The sequence below is a fragment of the Malaya genurostris genome, chromosome 2, assembly GCF_030247185.1.
Source record: "Malaya genurostris strain Urasoe2022 chromosome 2, Malgen_1.1, whole genome shotgun sequence".
Classification (NCBI taxonomy): domain Eukaryota; kingdom Metazoa; phylum Arthropoda; class Insecta; order Diptera; family Culicidae; genus Malaya; species Malaya genurostris.
Window position 1 is genome coordinate 334985333 of NC_080571.1, and position 25734 is coordinate 335011066.

The 25734-nt window shown below is 36.3% G+C and overlaps 1 protein-coding gene across 7 annotated transcripts in view; it reads right to left on the minus strand.

Moving 5' to 3' along the window:
- Positions 1–307: 307 nt before the first annotated feature.
- The window catches only part of LOC131431671 (probable G-protein coupled receptor Mth-like 1), a 312811-nt gene continuing 287384 nt past the window's right edge, over positions 308–25734 (minus strand). For 4 of the 7 annotated variants that reach the window (XM_058597516.1, XM_058597519.1, XM_058597517.1 and 1 more), the window contains exons 6-9: positions 17829–17967; positions 17320–17334; positions 11643–11844; positions 308–2419 (exon numbers count right to left, since the gene is read on the minus strand). In XM_058597516.1, coding sequence (XP_058453499.1) covers positions 2222–2419; positions 11643–11844; positions 17320–17334; positions 17829–17967 — 554 coding nt within the window. In that variant the 3' untranslated portion in view covers positions 308–2221. The remainder of the gene's footprint in view (positions 2420–11642; positions 11845–17319; positions 17335–17828; positions 17968–25734) is intronic. The other 3 variants (XM_058597522.1, XM_058597523.1, XM_058597521.1) reach the window with 3 other exon arrangements.

Below are 25734 nucleotides of genomic sequence, written 5' to 3' on the forward strand. Positions count from 1 at the left end.
TCACTTAGCGTCATCATCATCTTCGTGCGCCAGTTGAATAGCCATTAACGGTTATGTCTTACTAATGATGAAGGTTCGCCTGGTCCGTCGGAACAATCTTCTTGAAAGGGTGCTAAATGATTTTATGAAGGATCCATCCAACGTCGGCAAAGGCTGCTGCAACCTTACACCGGTTCGTCGTTTCTTGTCTCTTACAGATGAGATGTAGGCGGTCGGCGGGCCGGTTGGAGCGCTAGAATCGAACCGGGACACTGCATTCTGGGATTCTTCGGATATGACACGGAAACGAAATTTGAACCACTTTGAATACAGGTATGATAATTGTTTGTTTTTTTTTTATTCCAGGCAAGTTACTCGGTTAATTGTCGTGTTCACTTGTCATTCGGTTTTTGCACGGCTTGCTTCGATTTGGTCTACTGCTTGTTGTTTTGAATAACGATTTCGTTGCTTTTGCACTGGGTGCTATAGCCCACTGAAATTTCGGCAGTAATCTCATCGTTTTTTTTCTGACGGTACACCGGTTGTGGAAAAGCAAACGAAAATGTTATGATTATTTTCTTTCGCTACAGACTAAAAATTACATAGGCAAAAACTTTCGACCATTTTGTTCTGCTGTAATTTCAACAGTTCATTTGTATAGATATTAGTCATAGCGCGGCGTTTTACGAGTTATTTTTAGTCAGTATACAATTTTATACAATTAGTCACAAAAGTGTTATTTTCATTCATTTCATTTATTAGCTATTCCTTTGTTTTTTTGTTCGTGTAAAGATTATGCTTTAAGAAATATCATTTATATCTAATTTGTAATTGTTCGAATAAAGTTACATTTCACTAAACGTGTGTATATCGCTTTAAACTGCAAATACTGTTAGCCGACTTTGTTCTTACTGATAGTACGGCTGGTTGCTTCTAAACTTCTATAAATTTGGACTTCGGTCTCACTGCGATAAGTGACATTAGAATGATGATGATGATGATGACATCTATGAATGGATTCGTAGAAATTTGATTAACTCGAAGCGGAAGCATTAGATTTATCTAGAGTTGTGAAGTAACAAGACGAGGATGATTTTCGGTAAAGTTGAATACAAAGTGAGTTTGCCCTAAAAAGCTGCGATCTTATACTGATAGAAAGTTGCTTCTGGACTAGTGACAATCTTCGAGTGGTGTTTCGTTACAGTTCAGAGATAGAGTTTATTTCGGTCGTATCTGAAAGTGATTATGTGTTTCTCCATGTCCCTAATACTAAACACGGTTTTTTTTTATTTGTGATTGTGCATCGTCACCGGTGGGGACTTTTCCTACTACGGCTATTGGTATGATACGATATTTTTTTTAGGAGATATTTTGACTGTATACATGCTAAAAACATCTTAAAAAATCGATATAACTGCTGTTAAAAATGTATCCAAAAACACGTCAAATTGTTACTTATTTGTTAGCTACGATTTGTGTTTTGCTCTTTGATCTAACGATTAGCGTACAAAATTGCGTGAACCCCAGCTTGCTTAGGTGGGAGCAATTTTGTGCTTGTTCTGCTGCCATTGAAAGGAAATACTTAAAATACAGTTCAATAAATATTACAGTATTTACACGCAAGTAAACAATGTTTTATGAAAGAAAGAGAAATGACAGAAATGTTTTTTTCTCTGTTAGTCGACGGATTAAAAATAAATACCACGATTATGGTTTTCTTACTTATTAAAGCTCAGCATCCTACCGAACGAAATACAAAAAAAAAATTACATTCCAACGTGCCGATTTCTTGAAATAATTGCACAAGATAAGGCAGTTTTGTTACAAAAATATACAGAAAAAGCACGAAGTTTCGCGAAAGCCAACTAATATTTACACAAAACCAAAAAATTCAAGCCTTCTATTGTTTTTTTTTCAATGACAACAAATCTTCTCAGTTCAAAACAACGTTTCCCGTGTTACTAGCAGAAGCCTTTTAGTCTCACTTATGGTCTAAACCTTCTCAGATTGGCAGTATTGCTGTAAATGCGCTTTAAAACTTCCCGAAGAAATTCTTAAACCCTACTGCCTATTGTCAGCGGTCTCCTCCCGGTTGCTAATGAACAAACAGAACAAAAAAAAGGTAAACGCCTACTAGATAAAGCACACTAGATCTAGGTCTAGTCGTCGCAAGGAGGGGAAAAGCCGACCAGGAGGAGTAAAATATCTTAGGTATTCTTCGTAGATTTGTTAGTGAGGCGGTCTAGCAGACCGTCTCCATGGGCACCCGGTTCTGGGAGTTGGTTGTCGTGGTCGTATTGTTGGTGCAGGTATTGTTCGTAACCGATTCGCCCATCGAGGGCAGCCCGTGGGAGGAACTCGAATGCTGCGGACCGTGGGTTGTGTTGGTGAAGGAGCGGCCCGTTTTAGAGTTCCACAGGCGCTTCATCGCGGACCAGACCTGCAAGGGAGAAAGAAGAAGAACAAAAAAAAAGGCAAAGGTTAGCTTCAGTGTAATATATTTTAATCTTGTGGTTTCGCTCCGACTGGCGGGAGCAACCTGTGCTGCTGCTTGTTATTGTATTATGAACCTGAAAATGGCGAATTCGTGTGGGCAGAAATTAGTGTAATTAAGACGAATTGTACTCGCTTGGAGGGTTAGGTGGACCACCACCGGACTTTTGGGAATCTAATGTTTGCAGTCCGAAGTATCAGATGAATTATTATTCCATGTCTTGTTATAAATGACGGATACACATTTTTTGTTGTTGCTGTTGTAAAAAATTCTTATGAAGTTTGCCAATTTGCACCATCAAAAGTAATTTATTTGATACTCTCACAACTCTCACTTTTCAGTTCGCATTTACAAATTGCTTGCCTAATGAGGATTTTTTCTGTGAACAGTTTTGAAAAGTCATTTATTTTAAAACATTTCAAGAATATTTTGTGAAATTTTCAAGCCTATCGGAACAAAACTCTGGAAGTTATGGGTATTTAGCTTTACCTATTTCATACTGCAAATAAGCAAGAGGTCGGCGCACAGGCCCAAGAGTTCTGCTTCGATTGACTTGAAAATTTGACAAAACATTTCAAAAAAATGTTACACCCTACACTCTGCTCAGAAAAATAAATCGTTTCTTTCGATTTTATAGACAATAAACCTTGAACGCGTTTTTCTCGAAAGCAGGTTTTGAAAGTCCGTGTCCATCGTCATTCGAAAAACTACTTAACAAATTATTTTCAAATTTTGTACACGCTTTCTACGTGTAAAATATCGGACCTCAACGTTTTCCTTTTCGTTTTTTGTTACTTTGGGGAGATTTTACAGCTACAAACTGGCATTTTGGTAACCAAAAATTCAAAAAAACATCAAGCAAAAACGTTGGGATTTAGAAAAAAAAAAACATCTACTATAACTATGCTGCTTAGATTTGTTGACTTCTGATTAGTCTTCGCTGAGATACAGTGGACATCGCAAATCATGATTTTAAGCAAACGCCCTCAAAAATACTCCTTCACTGATTTATTTATCATTTTTTTCCCACGAAAAAAAATCGAAATGTTGTTCAAATGATACTTTGTATTACGCAAAACATTTGACTTTATTTTGTTGAACGATAGCTCCATGGTAAATTTCAATTCGCTAGAAAGCTCACCATCTGGCAAGATATTTGCAGCTGCGGACAAAAGAAAAAAAATGATTGTCGTGACATGCAAAACTATGCATACCCAACTGTACAAGCAAATGTTCTTCGAAAAAGCGTTTTCTTTCATACATTAAGGAGGCACTCTACGAAAAATCGATATTTTTTTTTCAAGATTGCTATATTAATATATATCATCAAAGAGCAAAATCGCAAAAGTTTCACAGACATGCTTCGAATACTTTCGAAAATGTAGTGCTTTGAATTTACTCGCGCAATGCCACTTCTTTGAAGCGCCTTCGCTTTGTAACGCATTTTGGCGAAAAAATTAGTTGATTTTCTGAAAAAAAAAAACAAAAACCTAATACAAGTAGTACACCGGATGGCGTCTCCCGGAAGGTTGGAAGATACAAAAAACTTCATTTGACGTATACAATTAGAGTGCAACATTCGAAACTCACTTCACTGTTCCGCGTAAAAACATTATTACGCACAGTCGCTTCAAATGCGCACAAATTCTCAATAAATACACTTTCCACTAACAGTTTAGTTTCTGTTTAGAAATTTATACATGGATATATCGTAACACATGCGAAAAACATCTAAACAATTTGCAAGCAGTTTCAACAAGACTGTCCCTTTTAGCTTTTTGATGGATTGTTTTACTTTGACACTTCTCATGAGTTTTTTCTAATAAACTTGTTAATAAAACCAATTTCATTTTTGTTTTCTTTGTGCTGTCCTTCAGTAATGATGGTGATAGATAAATAGAAACAAATTTTCTGATTTTAATAATAAAATTAGTTTTCAATGAGAATTTCCTGTTGGATTGAAATATTGCTGGTTTGTGTCCAGAATATTCGCGAACTAAACACATTCTCTAAAAATAAGAGTTTTTTTTCAGCAAAGTAAATTCTCAATTTTAACTAATTTTATAGTTATTTTGGAAATTTTGTTGTTAAAATCAACTAATTCAAAAACAGTAATACGAATTAGACGCAGAGCTAATTTCGGTCGTTACGTGCGATAAAATGAAACCTGTTGCATCCAGAGGTAATCAAAGTCATTATCGTTGACTCTAAACAGACGAAATTGACGAGAAATGAATGTCACCCTTGCCAATTATGAGAACGAGATCCATGTTCAGTCAACGGCATAAGCGGAACAGTAGTATCAAAATTGTGTTCTTTTTTCCAATTTGCCCTTTCATTCAGTCATTTTCGGTTTCCTATGATAATCGTGTACTGTGCAGTGTCGATATTCAACCGAAATTTTTGAGAATCGATAGTGGCAGTAAACGCTTCACAATGATTTTTACCTGTATGTGCTCGAATCTGTAGTAGTTTTGGATTCCAAAGAGGTTCTGGGGTGTAAATACTTGTAATTATCATATTTTAGACGCTCTGTATAGCCAAAATAGTCATAGATTTTCAAAATATCGATGAAAGAACGAGAATTGAAATTCTACTGATTCTCCTTGCAAACGTTCGTATGGTTTAGTCTTGTCACGGAGGAACGAGTGACGTTGGCAATCATACTCTCTTTTTTTTCAATGAAAGATGAAGGAGGCAGCCATTTTCTAATGAGCCAGTAAAATAACGAGGCTGTTGGATTAGATCCTTTCATTGAAAATGCGTGACAATTTTAAGCTCTGATTGCTCCAATTTAAGTGTGTAAATCTTCAATATGTATGAAAAATTGTTTTCATAATGTTTTACCTTTTTTCATAAATATAAAAAATAGGTATAGACAAACTCAGACTTCGGAAAATTTTTCCGACACCCTGAGAGCTGATTCTCATATATCAGTCAAATCAGCTCGACGAACGGAGCAAATGTCCGTGTGTGTGTCTGTATTTGTGTTGTTAACAAAGAAGTCAAGATTTCAGAAATGACTGGACCAATTTTAATCATACTAGTCGAAAATTAAAGGTCTCCTCTGCGGTTTTAACGCTTTTTTGAGATCGGATGTTTACACACTTAGAAAATTTCGCAGTATTCGGTAATTTTTTACCGAATTTTCAACAGCTGAACGTTCGGTAATTGAATTGATTACCGATCGTTCGGTAATTGCTGAACTGTCAAACAACTACCGTAAACTGTAAACCAAATGGATCTAACAGATTGTTCAGTAATTTTTGTTTGTTTGATTTCCTTTGGTTAAAATTCTGGATTATCGGATTTCAAAAAACTACACATATTCACAAAAACGAATGGAGAAAATGGTTTTATTCCACGAGAAATTTAAAAAGTGTCAGATGTTCCGACTGTCCGGAATTATGAGCGCCTTCCAAAACACTGCACAATCCGTCGAGTTCAACAAAAATTACCCTTGAACGATTTGTGTTGGCAGCAAGTGAACAAGTGGTACAAAATTATTTTCTGCCTATAAGTAAACAAAAAGCTGTTAGTGACTCTAATGTCTTAAAAACTTTTATCACCTGTACCTCAATCCATTCGATGAACCCTTCAACATTTTTTTCGTTTGGTTAATAAAAAGACACTCACTCAATATTTAAATAACTGTACTGTTTGACAGTTAGTTTCATGACAATCAGTTTTCACAGAAGTTCGGTTATTGGAAGATAACTTTACCAAACGGACAGTAGGATTTTTACCGTATTCGGCGACTATTCAGGTGTACCGTATCAATTGTATATCTAATACAGAATTCTGTAATGAGAATTTACGTTAAACTGATCGTTCGGTGAAAATTTGCATAATTGTTGTAAAATAAAACCCATGTAACGAAATATCGGTTATTTCTATAGATTACCGAAAGATCTCGTAAAAAATATTACCGAACAAAGGAATTAAATGTTAGTGTGTACTTTTCGAGTTAAACGAATTTCAGGTCAAAATTTTCAGTTTTTCGACAATATCTGCCACAATTTTCCTTGAAAACAGAAAATCGATTCGATTTTGTGCGATAATTGTCAACTTGCGATTCTCCCTTGGTAAATTCCATACAGCACCGATCATTGCAAAACTGTATCTATTTGGAAAGGGCCGTGAAATACTCAGAGTATGAGATGGAGCGAAGAAATGTAGAAAAAATCTCTCGCGGTTCATGCATTGAAAGGCAGCGAACTCTTGTAGCATTATCTACCAGATTGAAAATATTGTATACAATGTAGAGAAATATCGAGCCACTTCCTGTCAAATTATCGGCAATCACCAATACTGTATTTAGGAAGCCAAGCAGTAGAAAAATGTAAAATTATAAGAGACCTAGGCATAGTTTTAGGCTCAAAATTTATTTTCGTAGAGCATTCCGTCATAATTTCTAGAACCCAGGACACATTTTCTCTTCAATCGTAAAAAGCTCGTTTCACGCTGATAAACTTATGTCTTTTTTCATTGATTCCACTCGCTCGGTGCCAGTGTTTTGCCCTGACAGCCGATCAATGAAACGGTTTTGTAAAGTTTGGTTTGCACGCATGCTGCTCGGAAAAGAAAACGAAACACCGCATTTTTTCGTGCGGTGCAAATCAATGAAACACAGTGCACCTGTTTTGATTGCCCGACTGCACGAAAAGTGCACGAATCGAGCAAAACACTCCACGAGTGTTCTCAATGAAAAACGACATTAGTGATACCTATTCAATAAGCACTAGAAGAAATCCGTTTACAATTAAAGGATATATCAATATTGTTGTGAAAGTGACTCTTGCACCGGAAGTTTTGTACGAAGCATAATAGAGTGATTCGGAAGTCAGATTACATACAATTTTCAATGTAATGGTTTCTGAATACTTGGAAAGCATGTTTTTTTGCAAAGCAGGGCTCGGTTTTTTGGCAATGTTCGATTGTTCGATTGTACCGTAACATCAAGGCATAATCGCATAAGCATTCTTCCAATTACAGATGCTCCAAACAGAATTTTCCTGCCTTTTCCTGTTTCTGTACAATAAATTGAAGAAAAAGGACCATTTTTCTACCGTTTCATATTGCAATGAATTTTAGCAAATGGAATGATTCGTGAAAACCTGTTTAACCGTTGCTGAGGAATCGAAGTGAGTTTCGTTTTTGGAGATTATCTTCACCATTATCGGTGCTTTCGGAAGCGGAAACCAGGGCTAGTAATTCCAAAGTAGTTTTATATATTCACTAACTAACAAGATCTGCCACCTAGATGAATTTAGCAGTAAGTTTTATAAAATGTGCACCTCGTTTCGCCATCGCTTGTGAAAAATACGCATGAAATTGAAAATTTTCACTAATCGCACTGTAATACCGGAACCGAAAGTTGGATCTGGATCAACTTTCCGGGGACTTTTTAAAGAATATTAAGACCTTTTATTTACTTCTTAGTTTGTGAAAAGCGATTAAGAATTTTTTTAATAAATTTGCACATATTTCCTTGTAATTCCGGGACCGGAAATCGGATCCAAATGAAATAATTGAAAATTTTATGAGGTCACAAGACCTTTCGTTTGAATCTAAGTTTGTGAAAATCGGTTCAGCCATCTCTGAGAAACATGTGTGGCTATTTTTTGAAAATAATCTCGCGTGTTAAATGTGCCCTTTCTGCGGCGTTTTCCATCATTGTAAGTCAAGCTGTATGGCATGTTGCACCATCCTGTTGAAACCAGTAGCCATTCAAACCATAGTCACGAACAAAGGGGAATCCCAAAATGATTTATCATGGGAGTCTTTACTCACTTCGACAAACCCCCGTGGTTTTTCATCTTATTAGATGCACATACATGGAGCGTCGCAGTTTACGCAAATTTACGTGGAAGAACATTTAATATTGTGTCTAAAATTCTATAACAAGACACTCATTAAAATTAAAAAAAAAATGAATACTGATAACGACCGCTGCGACTTGAACTGAGTATCATTGGATCGCAAAGCACGTCTGTTCATCGACCGAGCCACAGAAGCAAACATCTGCTTGGTTGGTAAAAGGTGCATTTAAATTCATACAGTCGCACCTGCTAGCAGAATGCAAGTAACAGTCGAAACCAGTAAAATTCAAGCTAATCTAACATTAAGTCATTCCATATGAAATTTTCCGTCATTTGACAAATTAGGTCTTACATTACATGAACTACATCGTATGAGGGATTAAGTCACCTGCACAATTCAAATTTTTTTGGTGTGTAGATTTCACCTACTGACATAAATCTGGTTTGAAACTTTCCGAGAGCCGAAGCGTTGTCGTCAATTAGCTAGTGGCGTCATTTCATGAGATGATGTTTTGGCAGATCCCATTCAACAAGCCGTAAAAAGTTTATAACAAGTGCTGATAATAGTCTGGTTTCGTTAGTAGTTGAAATGACAAAACTTTCCAACAAGTATCAAAAAGAGCAATAGTTTAGACATGATATACGATGTAGCTTTATTTATTATCTGAACAAACTGTTTTGATTTAAAGCGCTCCTGGTGATCGTACAAGTGGTATTTTTTTTACTACAGGACTCTGTAAAATCATTTGCTAAAATTCATTGCTATATGAAACGGTAGAAAAAATGGTCCTTTTTCTTCAATTTATTGTACAGAAACAGGAGAAGGCAGGAAAATTCTGTTTGGAGCATCTGTAATTGGAAGAATGCTAAGCGATTATGCCTTGATATTACGGTACAATCTAACAATTACATTGCCAAAAACCCGAGCCTTGCTATATTTGCAAAAAAATGCTTTCCAAGTATTCAGAAACCATTGCATTGAAAATTGAATATAATCTGACTTCCGAATCACTCTATTATCACACGATTGAATCAGTGCCATCAAAGAGAGACGGATATCATCGCAACAACAAAAACCCGGCATGGCTCATTTAACATAGAATAGACACCAGTGCGAAAGCTAATTTCTCTCGATGACATTTCCGAGAATCACAGGTTAGCACGTTGCTGTGTGGATTCTGTCTGACGCAGCAAACGGTCGTTTATTCTCATTTCGCGATCCGATTCTATAATTGCGTTAGAATCATTTTACTATTGCCGCTTATTCTAACTATGTGCATAAAACCTTTGTATAAGTTGTGTCTATGAAAATGTCTGTGAATGCTCCACACAAGGGTTTTTAAATATTGCAACCTAGTATGAGAATCATCAAGTTGAATCATCGATCCGATTTTCTGCGATAATTGTCAACTTGCGAATCCCTCTTGGTAAATTCCACACAGCACCAATCATTGGTCTTACAAGCCAGTTGTCGTATGTTCGAGCCCCGACCTGGAAGGATTCTTAGTGTCAGTAGAATCCATAGTACTAGCCATGCAATGATTTTGTACACTAAGAATCGGCTGCGAAGTCTGTTGAAACAGAAAGGCCAAACTCCACAGAAGGAATGTAATGCCAAGACTTTGCTTTTACCAATCATTATCAGACTATAATTTTTTTAAGGGCCGTGAATACTGAGAGTAGTGGAGCGAAGAAATGTAGCAAAATTCTCTCGCGGTTCATGCATTGAGAGACTCGAGTTCTTGTAGCATCTTCTACCGGATTGAAAATGTTGTATACAATGTTGATAAATATCGAGCAGCTTCTGTCAAATTTTCGGCAATCACCAACACTGGATGAAGGTCAACGGGTATCCGTAGAGCAGTACAATTATTTATATTCAATATGATAACAACACTATCGCTCTATTGTCTAACCAGGATATTACTTTTTTCAAAACTACGTTTTGCCGAAAATAGTGAAAGGCAGAATAGTCATTTTTGTTCTATGCACTGTCATAAACACGAAGAAAATAATATAGGGATCGAACATCGATTGTGATAATATTATAATTCTCATGATATAAGAAGTTAAAATGATGAGAAATCACTATACTTGGAATAATTTTGAGCATTCTGAACATTGGGTTATTTTGTTGTTCATTTTTTATATCTTTATAAACAGATTTTGATTGAAAGCGCATAACAAAACAGTTAAGTAAAATTGAATTCCGCTCGACAGTTTTAAAATCGTTGTGAAATTTGTACCTTGTACCAAGTTTGTGATTTGAAGTACTCTTCTGCCTTTTTATTGATGATAGAAAAGTATTCTGGATTCATTCAATGTTTATTATGTCGATGGTGACTAAATTTCAACTAGTTTACTTGAAAACAAGTTATTTTCAAGTTAAGGAAAGATAAGTTATCTCAGTATGGCATTACAACGTAACGACAACTTATTTTTAGCCGACTTAGCAACTAGCGGAAACTGCGCTTTATGAGTCACGCAAGTGGTTAGATGTTAGTAACAATCACTCAAATTTCTGGTTGCAAACTAGTCTCAAATAAGCTAGCGTAACAAAAATTGTTACTTGAGAACCATAGTATTACTGCACTGCCTAAATACCGACTAAAACTTTCAACCGGCTCACAGTACGATCCCTAGCTGCACTGAAGCGAAACCATGAATCTGCAAAAAGACTGTTTGTTTTTTTTTGGTTTCATTTCATGGTCCCGAACCACCGAAGAAAAATCAGTGCTGCGGAAAATTAATTGTCACACTAGTTAGGTCATATGTTTTGGGACCGATAAGGATGTTCTGCTTGTACAATAATGGCCTCGTTCCCCGAACGGGAATGGAGAACGGGTAAATGTGCAAAAAGTTCAGCACACTGTTGAAAATAAAAGCAAACACACTTTGTGGAGCTAATTATAATATGTCCCCGAGGAACCGTTTCGGTAAATCGAGTCCCAGCCCTGTAGTGGTGGCATATTTTGCGGAGAATTGTCATCACTAGTTGGGGAATAAGTCTTGCGCACGGTAATTTGCTAGCTGTTTTTACTAGATGATAACGAAAATTAGTATTCTGACGAGTTGGTAGTGCGGTGGCATTTTAACGCGTGTGTATGAAATTTCGCAAAACAGCTTCGATGGCTGTTACGAACTTGTTATTCTAACGAACTGAACGATTTTTACTTGATTGCATAGTACAGCTTCTGCAGGCTGACCTTCGCCATTTGCCGTCCCTCGAAACGAAGCTGAAACTGAATCTGCCCTGTTTGCGACTGCAGTAAAGAAATTTGCCATTGAAGAGAACAAATCGTTTTAGCAATAGTTGACACCTGAGTAGTAGGCTGTGGAAAACTCACCTGCGGTTGACAGCCGACGACGATGAAGATGAAGACTCCCTGCAGTGCATTGATCAGATCCGTCACCAGCCAGATGTAGTCCGGGCCGCCAAACACCCAGGATGCCACGTCGGCGACCCAGGTGACGCCCATCACCACCACCAGCTTCATGCAGACTCGGCCCAGGGCGGCGCTGTAAGAGGGAGAAGAAACCAGACCGCGGCTAGAGTTGAGGTGCGATGCGAGTGGTTGTAGTTGTTGTTGTTGTTGTTGTGATTGGTGTTGTTGTTTCGGGTTCGGATTCAGGGTTGTGGCGAGTTGCGGTTCACACACACGGAATTGCGGGATGATAAAAAAAACAGAAACAGAGCGAGAAAGAAAGAAAGAACGCAACAGAACAGAACAGCATTAGTAGCAAAGCTCATGCACAGCATCATGCGGAGTGTGGTGGAAAAGGTGGAGGAGGAGGAGGTGGAGGAGTCAATATCAGTGTTAATTTTGTGAAAAATTTTAGTGCAAGTGCAACTTGAATCCAACTGATTCTAGATTCAACACTTTCGCTTAGCATGCGAGTGGGATAATGTTTGTTGGTCGTGCATTTCTCTTATTCAACTAGAAATTTTTAGTTTGTCACAAAGTCATAATATTTGACTTCCAATACAAATCGAAATAGTTTTATATTGCTCACATAGACGCATGTTTTTTCCCGGTTTTAGGCTTTAATTATTTCCATTTCTTAGTCATTTTCAAAATAATTCTATGTTCATTCTTTTATTGACTTATTTTATTACTGTAGTTTTAACGCATTTTACGATTGTCTTGGATTGCATAAATTTAATAGTTTTTCTTAGTTTTTTATTTCGTATATCAATTAAGTATTCTTCTTCACAATCTGTTAGTTCACTTTTTGTGTTTGATTTTAAGAAAACATTTAATTTTTTGTACCGATAAAGTAGTTTCGTGCTTATAAACATTCTTGAGTTAAACTGTAAACAAGACAACGGCTGAACATTTACGAAGATAAGGTGGAATGAAGTTAAATTACATCTGGTAACACTTCAAAATCCCGGAAATAATTTTTTTTAAAAGAAGAAACAAAAAGCAAAACACAAAAAACGACTGGGTTCAACGAGTTCTGAAGTGTTAAATGCTGCTACCGACCCTACTGACACTAAGAATCCTTCCAAATCGGGGCTCGAACATAAGACAACTGGCTTGTAAGCCAGTAATGTATGTTCTGTAATGTGTTTTTGTGAAATATAGCTACAAGAAAATTTAAATTTACCAAAATAATGGAAACAACAAAATAAAACACATGCGTTCAAAAACATCAATTGAATGTATTTGAAACTTTCAAAAATCCAACAAAAAGTTACACACGAAAAGTTATAAAGAAGTATAATTATTGGACAAAAAACACCAATAAAACTGGTAAGAAAATGTATAGATAAAATTTTCCCATAAAATTATATATTTAAAAAAAAAATGGAACAAAACAAATAGAAATAGAGAACAGGTAACCGAATTTGGAAAGTTTAATCATGAAATTAAAAAATATGAAACTCAAGTTGTGAACAAAATGCATAATAAATGGTAAGTTTTTGAAAAACTGAATGAATGGATTTTGGACCATTCAATACAATTCGAGCAAAAAACAAAACAAAAAACAAATCAGTGACCAAACATAACGTAATCTTGTTTACGTTATAAAAAAAAACTAAGATAAATTATTTCCATCTTTTTGTTCTATAGGCAATTACTTATATTAGCTAATTCATCGTCTCATATTTGCCGATAATTTCAGATTTATTTGAACATCCAGTGCTTGAGTTTTCCGAGCAAGTTCCGTCGTTCAAAATAATGTTTCTTTTTTAGCAACTAAACCAAAAACATTTTGAACTTATAACATACAAATTCATGTTCCAATATGAAAATTTAATGGTAAGATATAAAAATTTTAATATTGGAGCATGAATTTGATCCATGAAACGAGAAAATTTGAAAATGAAAATTCGAATTCGATAAAATGAACGGCGAGCTTAGAGTTTGAAGTATGGAACTTGAAATTTGAAACTCTGAACTCAAATCGTAGATCTTAGAATCTGAAGTCTAAAACTATGAACTTGAATAAGGGAGTTTGGAATTCGAAATGAAACTAGGAATTTGGAACTCTCAATTTGCAAAGTTAGATGTAGAATTTGAAACATGCAGCTTAATATTTTTAACATGAAATTTGATAACTAAAGCATAAAACTTGGAACGACAAATTGGAACTTGAAATTTAAAAATAGAAGTTAGAACTTGGAGGATGAACCAGTGGGCGTATATCTTTGAATTTGAAACTTACAAATTCTGTTTGGAATTTGAAACATAAAACTTAGAATTTGTAGTAAGTTTGAGAGGTAAAGAGTTTTTACCCCCTAATTTATGCTTGGTGCACATAACCAATTTCACTTGATTTTACGTTTCGTCCTAGACTCATCAGTGCGTAGCAGTTTATGTTGAACTGCTACCTCCGACCTGACGGTTCAACATAAACCGCTAGACAGACGTAAAGTTAATGCTATTTGCAAAACACTTCTTTGATATTACACCTAGCATAAATTAGGGGGTAAAAACTCTTTACCTCTCTTTTTGAAACTTGAAAATAATAACTTAATAATAGTTACCGTTAAAGGTTATACTTGATTTCGACTGGGATGATGTCGATGTCTGACGCTAATTGACCAGACAACGTAGCGTCAGACATCGACATTTTGACTATAAACGATAAACTTTTTGAAACTTGAAAATAATAACTTAATAATAGTTACCGTTAAAGGTTATACTTGATTTCGACTGGGATGATGTCGATGTCTGACGCTAATTGACCAGACAACGTAGCGTCAGACATCGACATTTTGACTATAAACGATAGACTTTATTTTCCTTGAAAAAGGCCTACACCAAAGGCCGAAACGTCGGACAGTAAACAACATACTTTAAGGAAAAACTATCAATACAAATCATTTCTCTGACACGTTTGTTCCACATTTTGGTCATCTGAGTCGCGTCCCGAGCCGTTTTTCCACTTTTAATAAGTTTCCGCTTCATTATAGGCCAAAATCTCTCGATGAGCCGTAATTGCGTTGCAACTTTCTAGACGAAGTATCACTGTATGACTTCCCGGGCTGTAGTGGCAACTCGCCAAATCTGTCCAAAACGTCATGGGACCTTTATGGGATTTAATGCAAGGTAGTATGCGGTTTTTAAGGCATTCTTCCCTGTACAGATTCGAATCCACCGTCTTATTCGTGACGAACACTTTGGTCTTTGCTCCACAGCTGCATATCCCTCGCCAAATCATCAGTTTTTTTTGACAAATTTTACCATTAAAGCAAACTTAACGTTCGCAGGAACATCTCCTCGTGCCGTCGCCATGTGGATTTTTTTAAAGAATTTTTCGGTAGCTGTCCGAATTCCATTTTGACGTAAGTTTCATCACCGATCAGCAGGCATCCTTGGTATTTCGTCAAAGCCTGCTGGTACAATTTCCGAGCTCGAGTTTCGGTGACAAAACATTGCTTCAACGTTCTCTTTGATTGCTTACTGACTCGATAAGAACGACATCCTGCTAGCAAACGAATTCTTCGGTACTGCGAGCAGCAACGGGTTTCAACACCTTGCGGTCATGTGTCTCACTATGACGATTATTTTTTTTTATATCGTTTATTTATACCCGGCTTTAACCTAATTTTGGTCGTTCGCCGGGTGCTATGACGATTGCCTTGAGACACTTTTTCGCTCGTTGAAACATTTGTGCATATCATACACGGTAGATTTGGCGTTTTTCAACATTTTTGCGTTTTTTATTACGGACCACCTTGGGAAACACCGTGAAATTCATACCACAGAAAATGGGCGCCTAAGTAAACAAACCGCTGTAAAAGGTCACTTTCCGTACCGCTGCAACAAAATAAATAATTCCGAATTCTAGCTGGACATAACTTTAGAATCTTAGCAAAAATATTATATTTTAACTTTTTTAACTTTTGGAACTTTTGAAGTTGTTTTCCACTATAAACTTAATATGTTTAAGTGTCTTTTTTACTTTGCCTGATGTTTATTTGTTTATATTTCAGTTTTCGTCATATATAATCTTTTCGTTGTTATTTTTTCAACGTTATTTATTCAAATAATTTTTCTGTCATTCATTCAAATATTGGTTTTAGTCTCATTATTTAAGATTTTTTTCTCGATCTTCTCTTCCTTCGAAACGTATCCTTCACTTTGTGGCATTTCATTTAACATTTTACTAATTTTTTTTGGAACTTATAATTTTTTTTTAATTTTATCATTCGGCGTTCACTTTCAACTGTCATCATTCATTCTTTCATTCTTTTATTGTTTCATTGCTTCATTGTTTCATTGTTTCATTGTTTCATTGTTTCATTGTTTCATTGTTTCATTGTTTCATTGTTTCATTGTTTCATTGTTTCATTGTTTTATTGTTTCATTGTTTCATTGTTTCATTGTTTCATTGTTTCATTGTTTCATTGTTTCATTGTTTCATTGTTTCATTGTTTCATTGTTTCATTGTTCCATTGTTTCATTGTTTCATTGTTTCGTTGTTTCATTGTTTCATTGTTTCATTGTTTCATTGTTTCATTGTTTCATTGTTTCATTGTTTCATTGTTTCATTGTTTCATTGTTTCATTGTTTCATTGTTTCATTGTTTCATTGTTTCATTGTTTCATTGTTTCATTGTTTCATTGTTTCATTGTTTCATTGTTTCATTGTTTCATTGTTTCATTGCTTCATTGTTTCATTGTTTCATTGTTTCATTGTTTCATTGTTTCATTGTTTCATTGTTTCATTGTTTCATTGTTTCATTGTTTCATTGTTTCATTGTTTCATTGTTTCATTGTTTCATTGTTTCATTGTTTCATTGTTTCATTGTTTCATTGTTTCATTGTTTCATTGTTTCATTCTTTTATTCTTTTATTCTTTCATTCTTTCATTCTTTCATTCTTTCATTCTTTCATTCTTTCATTCTTTCATTCTTTCATTCTTTCATTCTTTCATTCTTTCATTCTTTCATTCTTTCATTGTTTCATTGTTTCATTGTTTCATTGTTTCATTGTTTCATTGTTTCATTGTTTCATTGTTTCATTGTTTCATTGTTTCATTGTTTCATTGTTTCATTGTTTCATTGTTTCATTGTTTCATTGTTTCATTGTTTCATTGTTTCATTCTTTTATTCTTTCATTCTTTCATTCTTTCATTCTTTCATTCTTTCATTCTTTCATTCTTTTATTCTTTCATTCTTTCATTCTTTCATTCTTTCATTCTTTCATTCTTTCATTCTTTCATTCTTTCATTCTTTCATTCTTTCATTCTTTCATTCTTTCATTCTTTCATTCTTTCATTCTTTCATTCTTTCATTCTTTCATTCTTTCATTCTTTCATTCTTTCATTCTTTCATCATGCAATCCACGTATCATTCGACTCACTTTTTCCGCTCATCCATGTGCGAAATGAAATTCTTTACAAATATAGAACGAACGGAGTTTTTTTTTTGGTTATTATGGACAGATTGCATTTATTTACATTGACGTCCGGCAGCGAGGCATACCGGATGGAAAACGGTTAATGCTATTGTTGTGACAGAAACTGTGTGAATTATTATTTACAATTATTGAGTTAAGTGTACACTCACTATTTTTTGGTTTTGCTTTAAACCGTACAGAAAGCAAATTGTATCCGGGAAATTTCGGTTTGGCAAAACATCAACAATATGTTGAAACATACATGGAAACAGAGAAAACGAAAGAAAAAAAAAGCAATCAATGATCTGCTTTTCATGAACGAATTAGCTAATAAATAACACTGAGCAATCAAAATATTAAAGAAAGTGTTTGAAAACCAATTCAAGTGCAAACGGGAAATTTTAAGTATTGCAGAAATTATTGACTGATATTAAAAATTTAGATAAAAAAATACAGTTTTATTATCTATTACTCCATAGAATCATGCAAGTGAAATAATTAGACAACATTGCAATACGATTCAAATTCGAACAGTGTCAAAAGGAAACGAAATCAGTATTCTTTCAGTTCAAATTTGGTAAGGTAGGAAAACGGTTCACACTACAGACGAACAATCAACAATCAAATATAAATAGAAATAAATTTAAAAAAACACAGCCTCCAAACATGCGATACTTACCGTTCCGTGGTGGATTTGACATCGTCTCGCTTCCAAAGACCGCAGGTCAGCTGCCGGGCGGTGGATGCAAACAGGAGCAAATTAATGCACAGCAGAATGCCAACCGGACCGAAGAAGTAGGTCAGTATCTCCATATCACCTAGAAGCGATGAGATGAAATGGAGAAGAGTGTGAGATAAATGTAAATTTACGATAAATATTGTCATTAGCCTGGAGAGGTCATTTATTTGTTCGCTGCTTTGGTGAAGTCAATTGAAGGATTCATAAATTAATCATCGGCGTTGCGTTGAGCAAATGATTGAGCAATCTTGATTTTTTTCATGTTCACCATCAGTGCCAAGCATTGCTCAACATTTTCCCGTCGATGGCATTTAATCACTGACGTACAATGGTATAGTTAATGAGTTCGTCCCAGTCCATGAACTGAATCTAGACAATAGGTCTTGATTATACAGAACCGGCGCGATAAACGATGACCAAACTTAGCCTCCCACAAATTAACGCACTGGAGTTGAGTACTTGAGCACCTGAACGATGGCAATTTGTGAAGGAAAAAGCTGACGAAAGCATGAAGGAAATGTTTTTTTTTATCGCTTTGTCGTTGGCACGAAGTGCAAAACAAACAATCAGTACTCATCCCAACTGCGACTGTGCGATCAAATGACCACTTTTAATGTCTCGGCCGGATCGCGGACCGCCAAAAAAACACCACCACGCTCGCTGTGAGTTTTTTTTCTTCTTCTTTATTATCATTATTTCTTTCGGTGTTCGACAGATTCGTCCACACGAGGAAAACCTTGGGGTGTCTTACCAGCGTTCCGACATGACCGGACCCCGGACCGGACCGGTAATTGGTGTTTGTTTCCTACACCCGGTCGTTTGGTCGTTTAGAGCATTTAATGAATTACTGGGTTTTTGGGTCAGTCGGTGTCGGGCAGAATGTTTTTTGTTACTTGTTTCTTGTGTTCAGTACCGGGGAATAGCGAACCGGAGAAAGCAGCAGATCGCGGCAGCTTCCGCTTGTTCAAGGGTACGCTGGGGGCAATTTCTAATGACGGTTATTCACGTGCAAGTACTAATGGGTTGCAATCCACGCTGGGATAAGTGGGCCCTACGTTTTAATGCGACTTGTCTTACTTTGTACCGGTAGAAGTAATCGTCATGTACACTGAGAGGTATTTCTTTGTCTTTCAGGTATCTATCTTTCGTCATTTAGAAGGCAAGTAATGTGAAGGAGTTCTTGCCAAAAATAAGATTTTGGACAGTTTGAGACTTAAACATAAAAAGTTATGAAATCTCTGAGAGCTTGACTGAAAACTAAAGAGTCTGAATTGGTTTTTGCTTAACTAACTTTTCATAAAAAAGTAATGATTGTTTTTTCATAAAAAAAAACTAGTAAACCTTCAAATATCAATATCCTTCAGATGCCAGATCGTTATAATTGAAACTTTTACGTTTTCTAAAAAGTCATAAAATCTGACACGGTGTAATTTTTTTAACTCATTCAAATTAGTGTTTAAATTATCTTACAAAAAATCCAAAAAGTCGAATAATTCTTTAACGCCTCACCGTAGCAACATGTCACTTTCAGCAAAATGATGGTTACTTGGAATAAAAAAATGGTATATTATAAGAGCCAACCTACTTTTACTCCGAAAAATTGATGTAACTCGATCAAATGAAGAACTAGAAAAGTGGCTTCTTCAGCAATCTGGTTCAGAATGAAATTTAATACAACTTTACTGTGAACTGCAATATTTTTAAATTCTATTGAAAAAGTTAGATTCCCAATTTCACTCCAAATTTGAACCACCCTAACGATCTTTTACATCAAAAGATGCGCCAGTTGATTGCAAACTACTTTGATGAAAGCACCAACTGCAAAAAACTAATATTTAATAGCGAAAATATTTTTGTCTCGCTAATTTCCCGTTTCGGACCACTGACCACTGGAATTAAAAATCAGTAATTGACAAAGATACAATAGAAGTTGAAAACAAAAAGTACGGGTGTGTCATGTCAAAGACATAACTGGATGTCGTGAATACGAATGAAAGTGATATTCTTTCTTTATACTTCCGAATATCAATTAGTTGATGGATTGTGTGAATTCTGCCAGCTTTCCCCTTTTCCACTACTAGAATTTAAAACGATACACCTAAACTAAAGTACAGATTAGTTATATTAAACATTCTGACATACAATAAAGTATTACGAAACTTTTTGAAAAAAATGGTAATTCTGAAAAGAACCTTTTATGAAGGCATTCGTGATGGAGAGTGACGAGTTGAGTTCGAATCTGAGTCAGTGCTATGCATTTTTTAAAGAAAATCAGCAGGAATTTCTACAACAAACTACAAGTGGTTGACAAATGGGCCGTATACAGCGTTGGAATAATTTCTGGCATTCAAAAAAGCCAAATTATATAGTTATCTAAGATAATAAACACTATTTGGATATAAACGATATTAAACTATTGCGAATTTTGCACTACGGAAATTGCACAAAGTTAATCAAATTATCCTATATTTGCACTACACTGATGGTTTTAATTTCCAATTTACAAAAAAGCAATTTTCGTAGTTCTCTAGATAACGTTTGGAGTTATTAGAAGGGCTGATTATGCATACTGTTCTAATTTTTCGTTGTATTTTGCTCCAATTCAAACGACCAGTAGCAGGATGATGCAATCGATCTTATTTGAAGGGAAACTGACTCTTCGACCTGTGTATTTGAAGTTTTGTACCACGAAAAAGGTCTGCGCTTTAATTTCCGACTACTCCTCCTGATGACCGAAGTCCAAATGAGAGCGCGACCTGAGCGTTTCACGCTTTATATGTACTTGGTTTGTTCTTACTGTTATTGGTAGGAGAACCTCACCTCGACATCTAGTTCCGTCTGAAGCACTACAAGAAATGAACTATTTTCAATAAAAATTTACCTTTTATACTCGTCCAGCAGATAATCGAAACAGATATGTGCTTGACTACTTCAAAACCGTCGTCCGGGTGCGAAAAGGGCAAGCAAGCGGGATGAATTTTCCTCATTATTTCCAAAAGTTTTAGAAAACTTTGTTTTTCAGTTATTTATGGTTATTTCACGCAGTTGAAAATTTAATCACAAATTCCTGATCATATTTCCGATAGCTTGTAGAAAAAATTATGTTGTTGGGTTAAGTAAAGGGTGATTTTTTAAGAGCTTGAGAACTTTTTTAAACAATAAAACGCATAAAATTTGCAAAATCTCATCGGTTCTTTATTTTAAACGTTAGATTGGTACATGACATTTACTTTTTGAAGATAATTTCATTTAAATGTTGACCGCGGCTGCGTCTTAGGTGGTCCATTCGGAAAGTCCAATTTTGGGCAACTTTTTCGAGCATTTCGGCCGGAATAGCCCGAATTTCTTCGGAAATGTTGTCTTCCAAAGCTGGAATAGTTACTGGCTTATTTCTGTAGACTTTAGACTTGACGTAGCCCCACAAAAAATAGTCTAAAGGCGTCAAATCGCATGATCTTGGTGGCCAACTTACCGGTCCATTTCTTGAGATGAATTGTTCTCCGAAGTTTTCCCTCAAAATGGCCATAGAATCGCGAGCTGTGTGGCATGTAGCGCATGTTTGAACGCTCCGGATATCCATTGAGCTTTCCAATTTCGAAAATAAAGTTTTTCTCTTTTATTGCAGCATCTCTCTTAAGGGGTAAGGTCAGCATTCTGTGAATCATATGGTGGAAAGCTGCCATTTTGTGTTGGTGGGAATGATTAGAAGTATTTGGTATGACCCGATCTGTGTTGGTTGGCTTCCTGTATATCTCGAAATTTAAGGTTTTTGCCTCTCTGACTCTGACTTTTCACTTTCCCTGCCGTTTCGTGTACTTTATTGTAGATTTATAAATTTATTAGTGCAAAAGTGTACTTCTCTTGTTTTCAAAATTATTTTTTCAAATTCTCAAAAAAAACCTTTTTTAAAATAACAGTAAGGGAAAAACAGATTCGATCACTAGGGATCTAATAAAATGATGATGATAGTTTTAAAATAAGTTCCCAGCAAAAGCCCACTCCTCTAGCAACCTTGCTTCATGCATGCTAAGTATGGTACGCGTGTTTCATCATGCGAGATATAATCGGATCATAACCACAATGGTAGGAAATGTTGTAAAATAAAGACTGTCCCAGAAAGTATGGACGCAACCAAAAACCGCTGCCATTTCGCAATGGTTCAGAATCAGTCAATTTTTATGACTGCGTCCTGTTGTTTACACTCTTCTCTAACCACTTGTGCAGTTGTTTATTCGTTTTCATTAGTTTGATTCGAAATGCGTGGACTTTCAGCAGAACAACGTCGAAAAATTGTGTACAAATGGTGCACAGAACGCGGACTGTCACTGAGAAAGACATCAAAAATGGAAGGAGTAAGTGAAAAGGCCACGCGAAATGCAATCAGGAAGTTCGGTGCGAATAACACCTTTGAGGATAAACCGAAAACGGGTCGAAAAAAAGGTCCTGCTAACCCTCAGTTGGATAAACGTATACTGAAGGCGTTCGAACAAAATAAGGAGGATTCAGTTCGGGATGTGGCCAAAAAAGTGGACACTTCGAAGTCAAATGTTCTTCGTGCTAAAGAACGTTTGAGTGTTCGAACCTATAAGAAGCAGAAACAACCAAATCGTAGTCCGAAACAAGAAGCATCGATCAGGCCGAGGGTTCGAAAGCTGTACAATACGATTCTTGCTGGAAATTTGAACTGCATAATCATGGACGACGAAACCTACGTGAAACTCGATTACAAATCCTTGCCGGGACCACAATTTTATACGGTGCGAGAAGGGCAAGTGTTAAACCAGTCCGAGACATCGATTGAAGTCGAAAAATATGGTAAGAAAGCTATGGTCTGGCAAGCAATTTGTAGCTGCGGTAAGATTTCGAAACCCTTCATCACCACTGCTTCAATGAACAGCGAAATATACATCAAGGAATGTTTACAAAAACGATTTCTACCCATGATTCGAAGCCACAAGGATCCTGTTGTCTTCTGGCCAGATCTTGCTTCTTGCCACTACTCGAAATCAACGGTAGAATGGTATACTACCAAAAATGTAGAATGGTATACTACCAAAAATGTCACTTTCGTCCCAAAAGACATGAATCCACCAAATTGCCCACAACTTCGACAAATTGAGGAATTTTGGGCATTAACGAAGGCACATCTTAGGAAACATGTCTCGGCAGCCGAAACCATTCAACAGTTCGAAAAAGATTGGAAAAAGTGTCAAAACTTGTCGCCAAGAAGTCTGTACGGAATTTAATTAGGAACTTCTTTACTTTGTGCGCCGTTCAACCCGAAGAGAAAGCAATTGTTTTCATCGCTCTTCTATTGATCCCTCGCATTCGAGGAAAATGTCTTCGACATTCTCAAGCATTGAAGAAGTTTTAATAATCGGTTCTTTTTAGAACTAGCATCTCGATCATTACGATGTTTTTTTCTTTTTTTTCATCAAATTTGGCTAATCAGTCTGGTATAACAGTATAAACAACGTATTGCTTCAATGTTCAACTATTTCAATACTTCGCTTCACTTTTTTCGAGAAACAGTCGAACTTAGAAAAAAAACAAGGTTTTGGCATCCGAGGCAAAATAAGATTTGCCACCCCCATCGTTGGTTTAGTGAGCGAAAAATGGTGAACTCCATTTCCGGAAAGAAGACTTGCAAAAAAAAAAGGTCAGCAGGATTGGTTTGCCGTCCCTCAAAAAACGTTGCGCCCGGGGCGAATGCCGACTTCGACCCCCTTCGTTTAAAATCAATTCTAATCACGATATGAAGACTATTGAAGAACTTGATTTCGGTAATCATAAGATTGTTTGAAAACTACTACTAGATAATTGAATAAATTTTGAAGGCTCCTGGCGAACATTTTCGATTTCGGAGATTCGATCGAAGAAGTGACCGATTTATTTGATCTGTGCCCAATTTTCTAAGAATTTTGAAAAAAAAAATCTCAATTGAAAATTCGCATACAGAACCGAATTCGTAAAAAAAGTTTGATGCCAGAATCAAAACCGATTTCGACAGGTTTAGGCCCACTGGAGAGTAAATATTGGGTCATTGATAAAATTCACATTCACACTCCGGTTTCGAAAATATAATCGTTAAAGTGACCTAACCGACAAATTACAGAAACGGCAGACAAATGCGATTTCCGCAACCTTAAGATTGTTTGAAAACTACTCAAGCACCGGTTCCAGTAGTTAAAAACCATCAGTTCTGAACGAATTTTGAAATACTTTTTCTGTGATTCTTAGAGTCGAAGCGAAAATATTGTATCCGACATATCTCACAACTCGTTGATTGAAAGTCGAGTAATCGGCAATAATATGGCGACTGTACTAATAAGATGACTATTGGTACAATGGCCTTATTAGATAATTGAATAAATTTGGATGGCTCAAGGCGAATATTTCCAGTTTCGGATATATAACCGAAAAAGTTACCTAGGCTACAATCCGTAGCGAAACAGTCACCAAACTAAAGCTTGCGTCATTTAGAATTGGAACAAACTTTTGCTCATATTGTGGCGCTCCTGGTGGACGGATTTGAAAGTTCTTTGCGCCCACGTGTCGGGAATTTTGTCAGCTTCACGTATGATTTTTGAAATTCCGCAAATCGACTATACTTTGTAAACAATCAACATGGAAGCCGAAAGAAGGGAGAAAATTGTTCCCAGTTATTTGGAAAATCCATTGTGGTCTTCATCTAGGCTAGCTAAACAGCTGAAATTGCCAGAAATACCGTATGGCGCGTTATCAAACGGTATAAGGAAACATTGACGACGACGTCTCAAACCAATCGTCAAAGTGGAACTGTCGACTTGAAACTGCGTGGTAAGATTTTGAAGACGATTAAGAGGAATCGTAATTTGTCGGACCGTGATTTGGCCAGAAAATTCGGTGCTGCCCATAGTACCGTGAGGAGAACTCGACTCCAGGAAGGAATCAAGTCGTATCGAGCTAGCAAATGGCCAAATCGGTCCATAAAACAGAATAGTGTGGTCAAAATTCGTGCTCGGAAACTATATGACCAGGTGCTGACCAAGTTCGACGGGTGTCTTCTGATGGACGATGAAACCTATGTCAAGGCTGACTTCGGGCAAATCCCAGGTAAAAAATTTTACTTGGCAACGGCTCGGGGGGATGAGCCAAATTTAAATTTGTTCTTGCCGACAAATTTGCAAAAAAATTTATGATTTGGCAGGGCATTTGCAGCTGTGGCAAAAAACGAAAGTTTTCGTTACAAATAAGACAACGACATCGGAACAATACCAAAAAGAGTGTCTCCAAAAACGAATTTTGCCGTTCATTCGATCCCACGACCATCCCGTAATGTTTTGGCCAGATTTGGCAAGCTGTCATTACAGCAAAGTCGTTCAAGAATGGTATGCAGAGAATGGGGTCCAGTTTGTTCCGAAAAACCATAACCTACCCAACTGCCCCCAGTTCCGCCCTATTGAGAAATACTGGGCAATCATGAAGAGGAGACTCAAGGTAAAGGGAAAGGTCGTCAAAGACATCAATCAGATGACCTGGGCTGACATTATGCATCTCGAATCGAGTTGCTCGAAACGATTATTTTTGAAGTCGATTCGACTGAACTGAGGCATTACGTATCGCTTTCGACCTCGTGATCGAGATCCTAACAATGTGGTACTAGATTTCGACTGACACTGCTCGAACTGTCATAACCAGAGATGCCATTTATACAGATTTATCTGTTCTATACAGATTTTTACATGCGCAAACAGATTTAATACAGAGTACAGATTTCTTACAGATTTCTTAAATTTAATACAGATTTATACAGATTTCACCAAAAGTATTAAGGAAAAAATTAAACTATCTATTAGTATTTGAG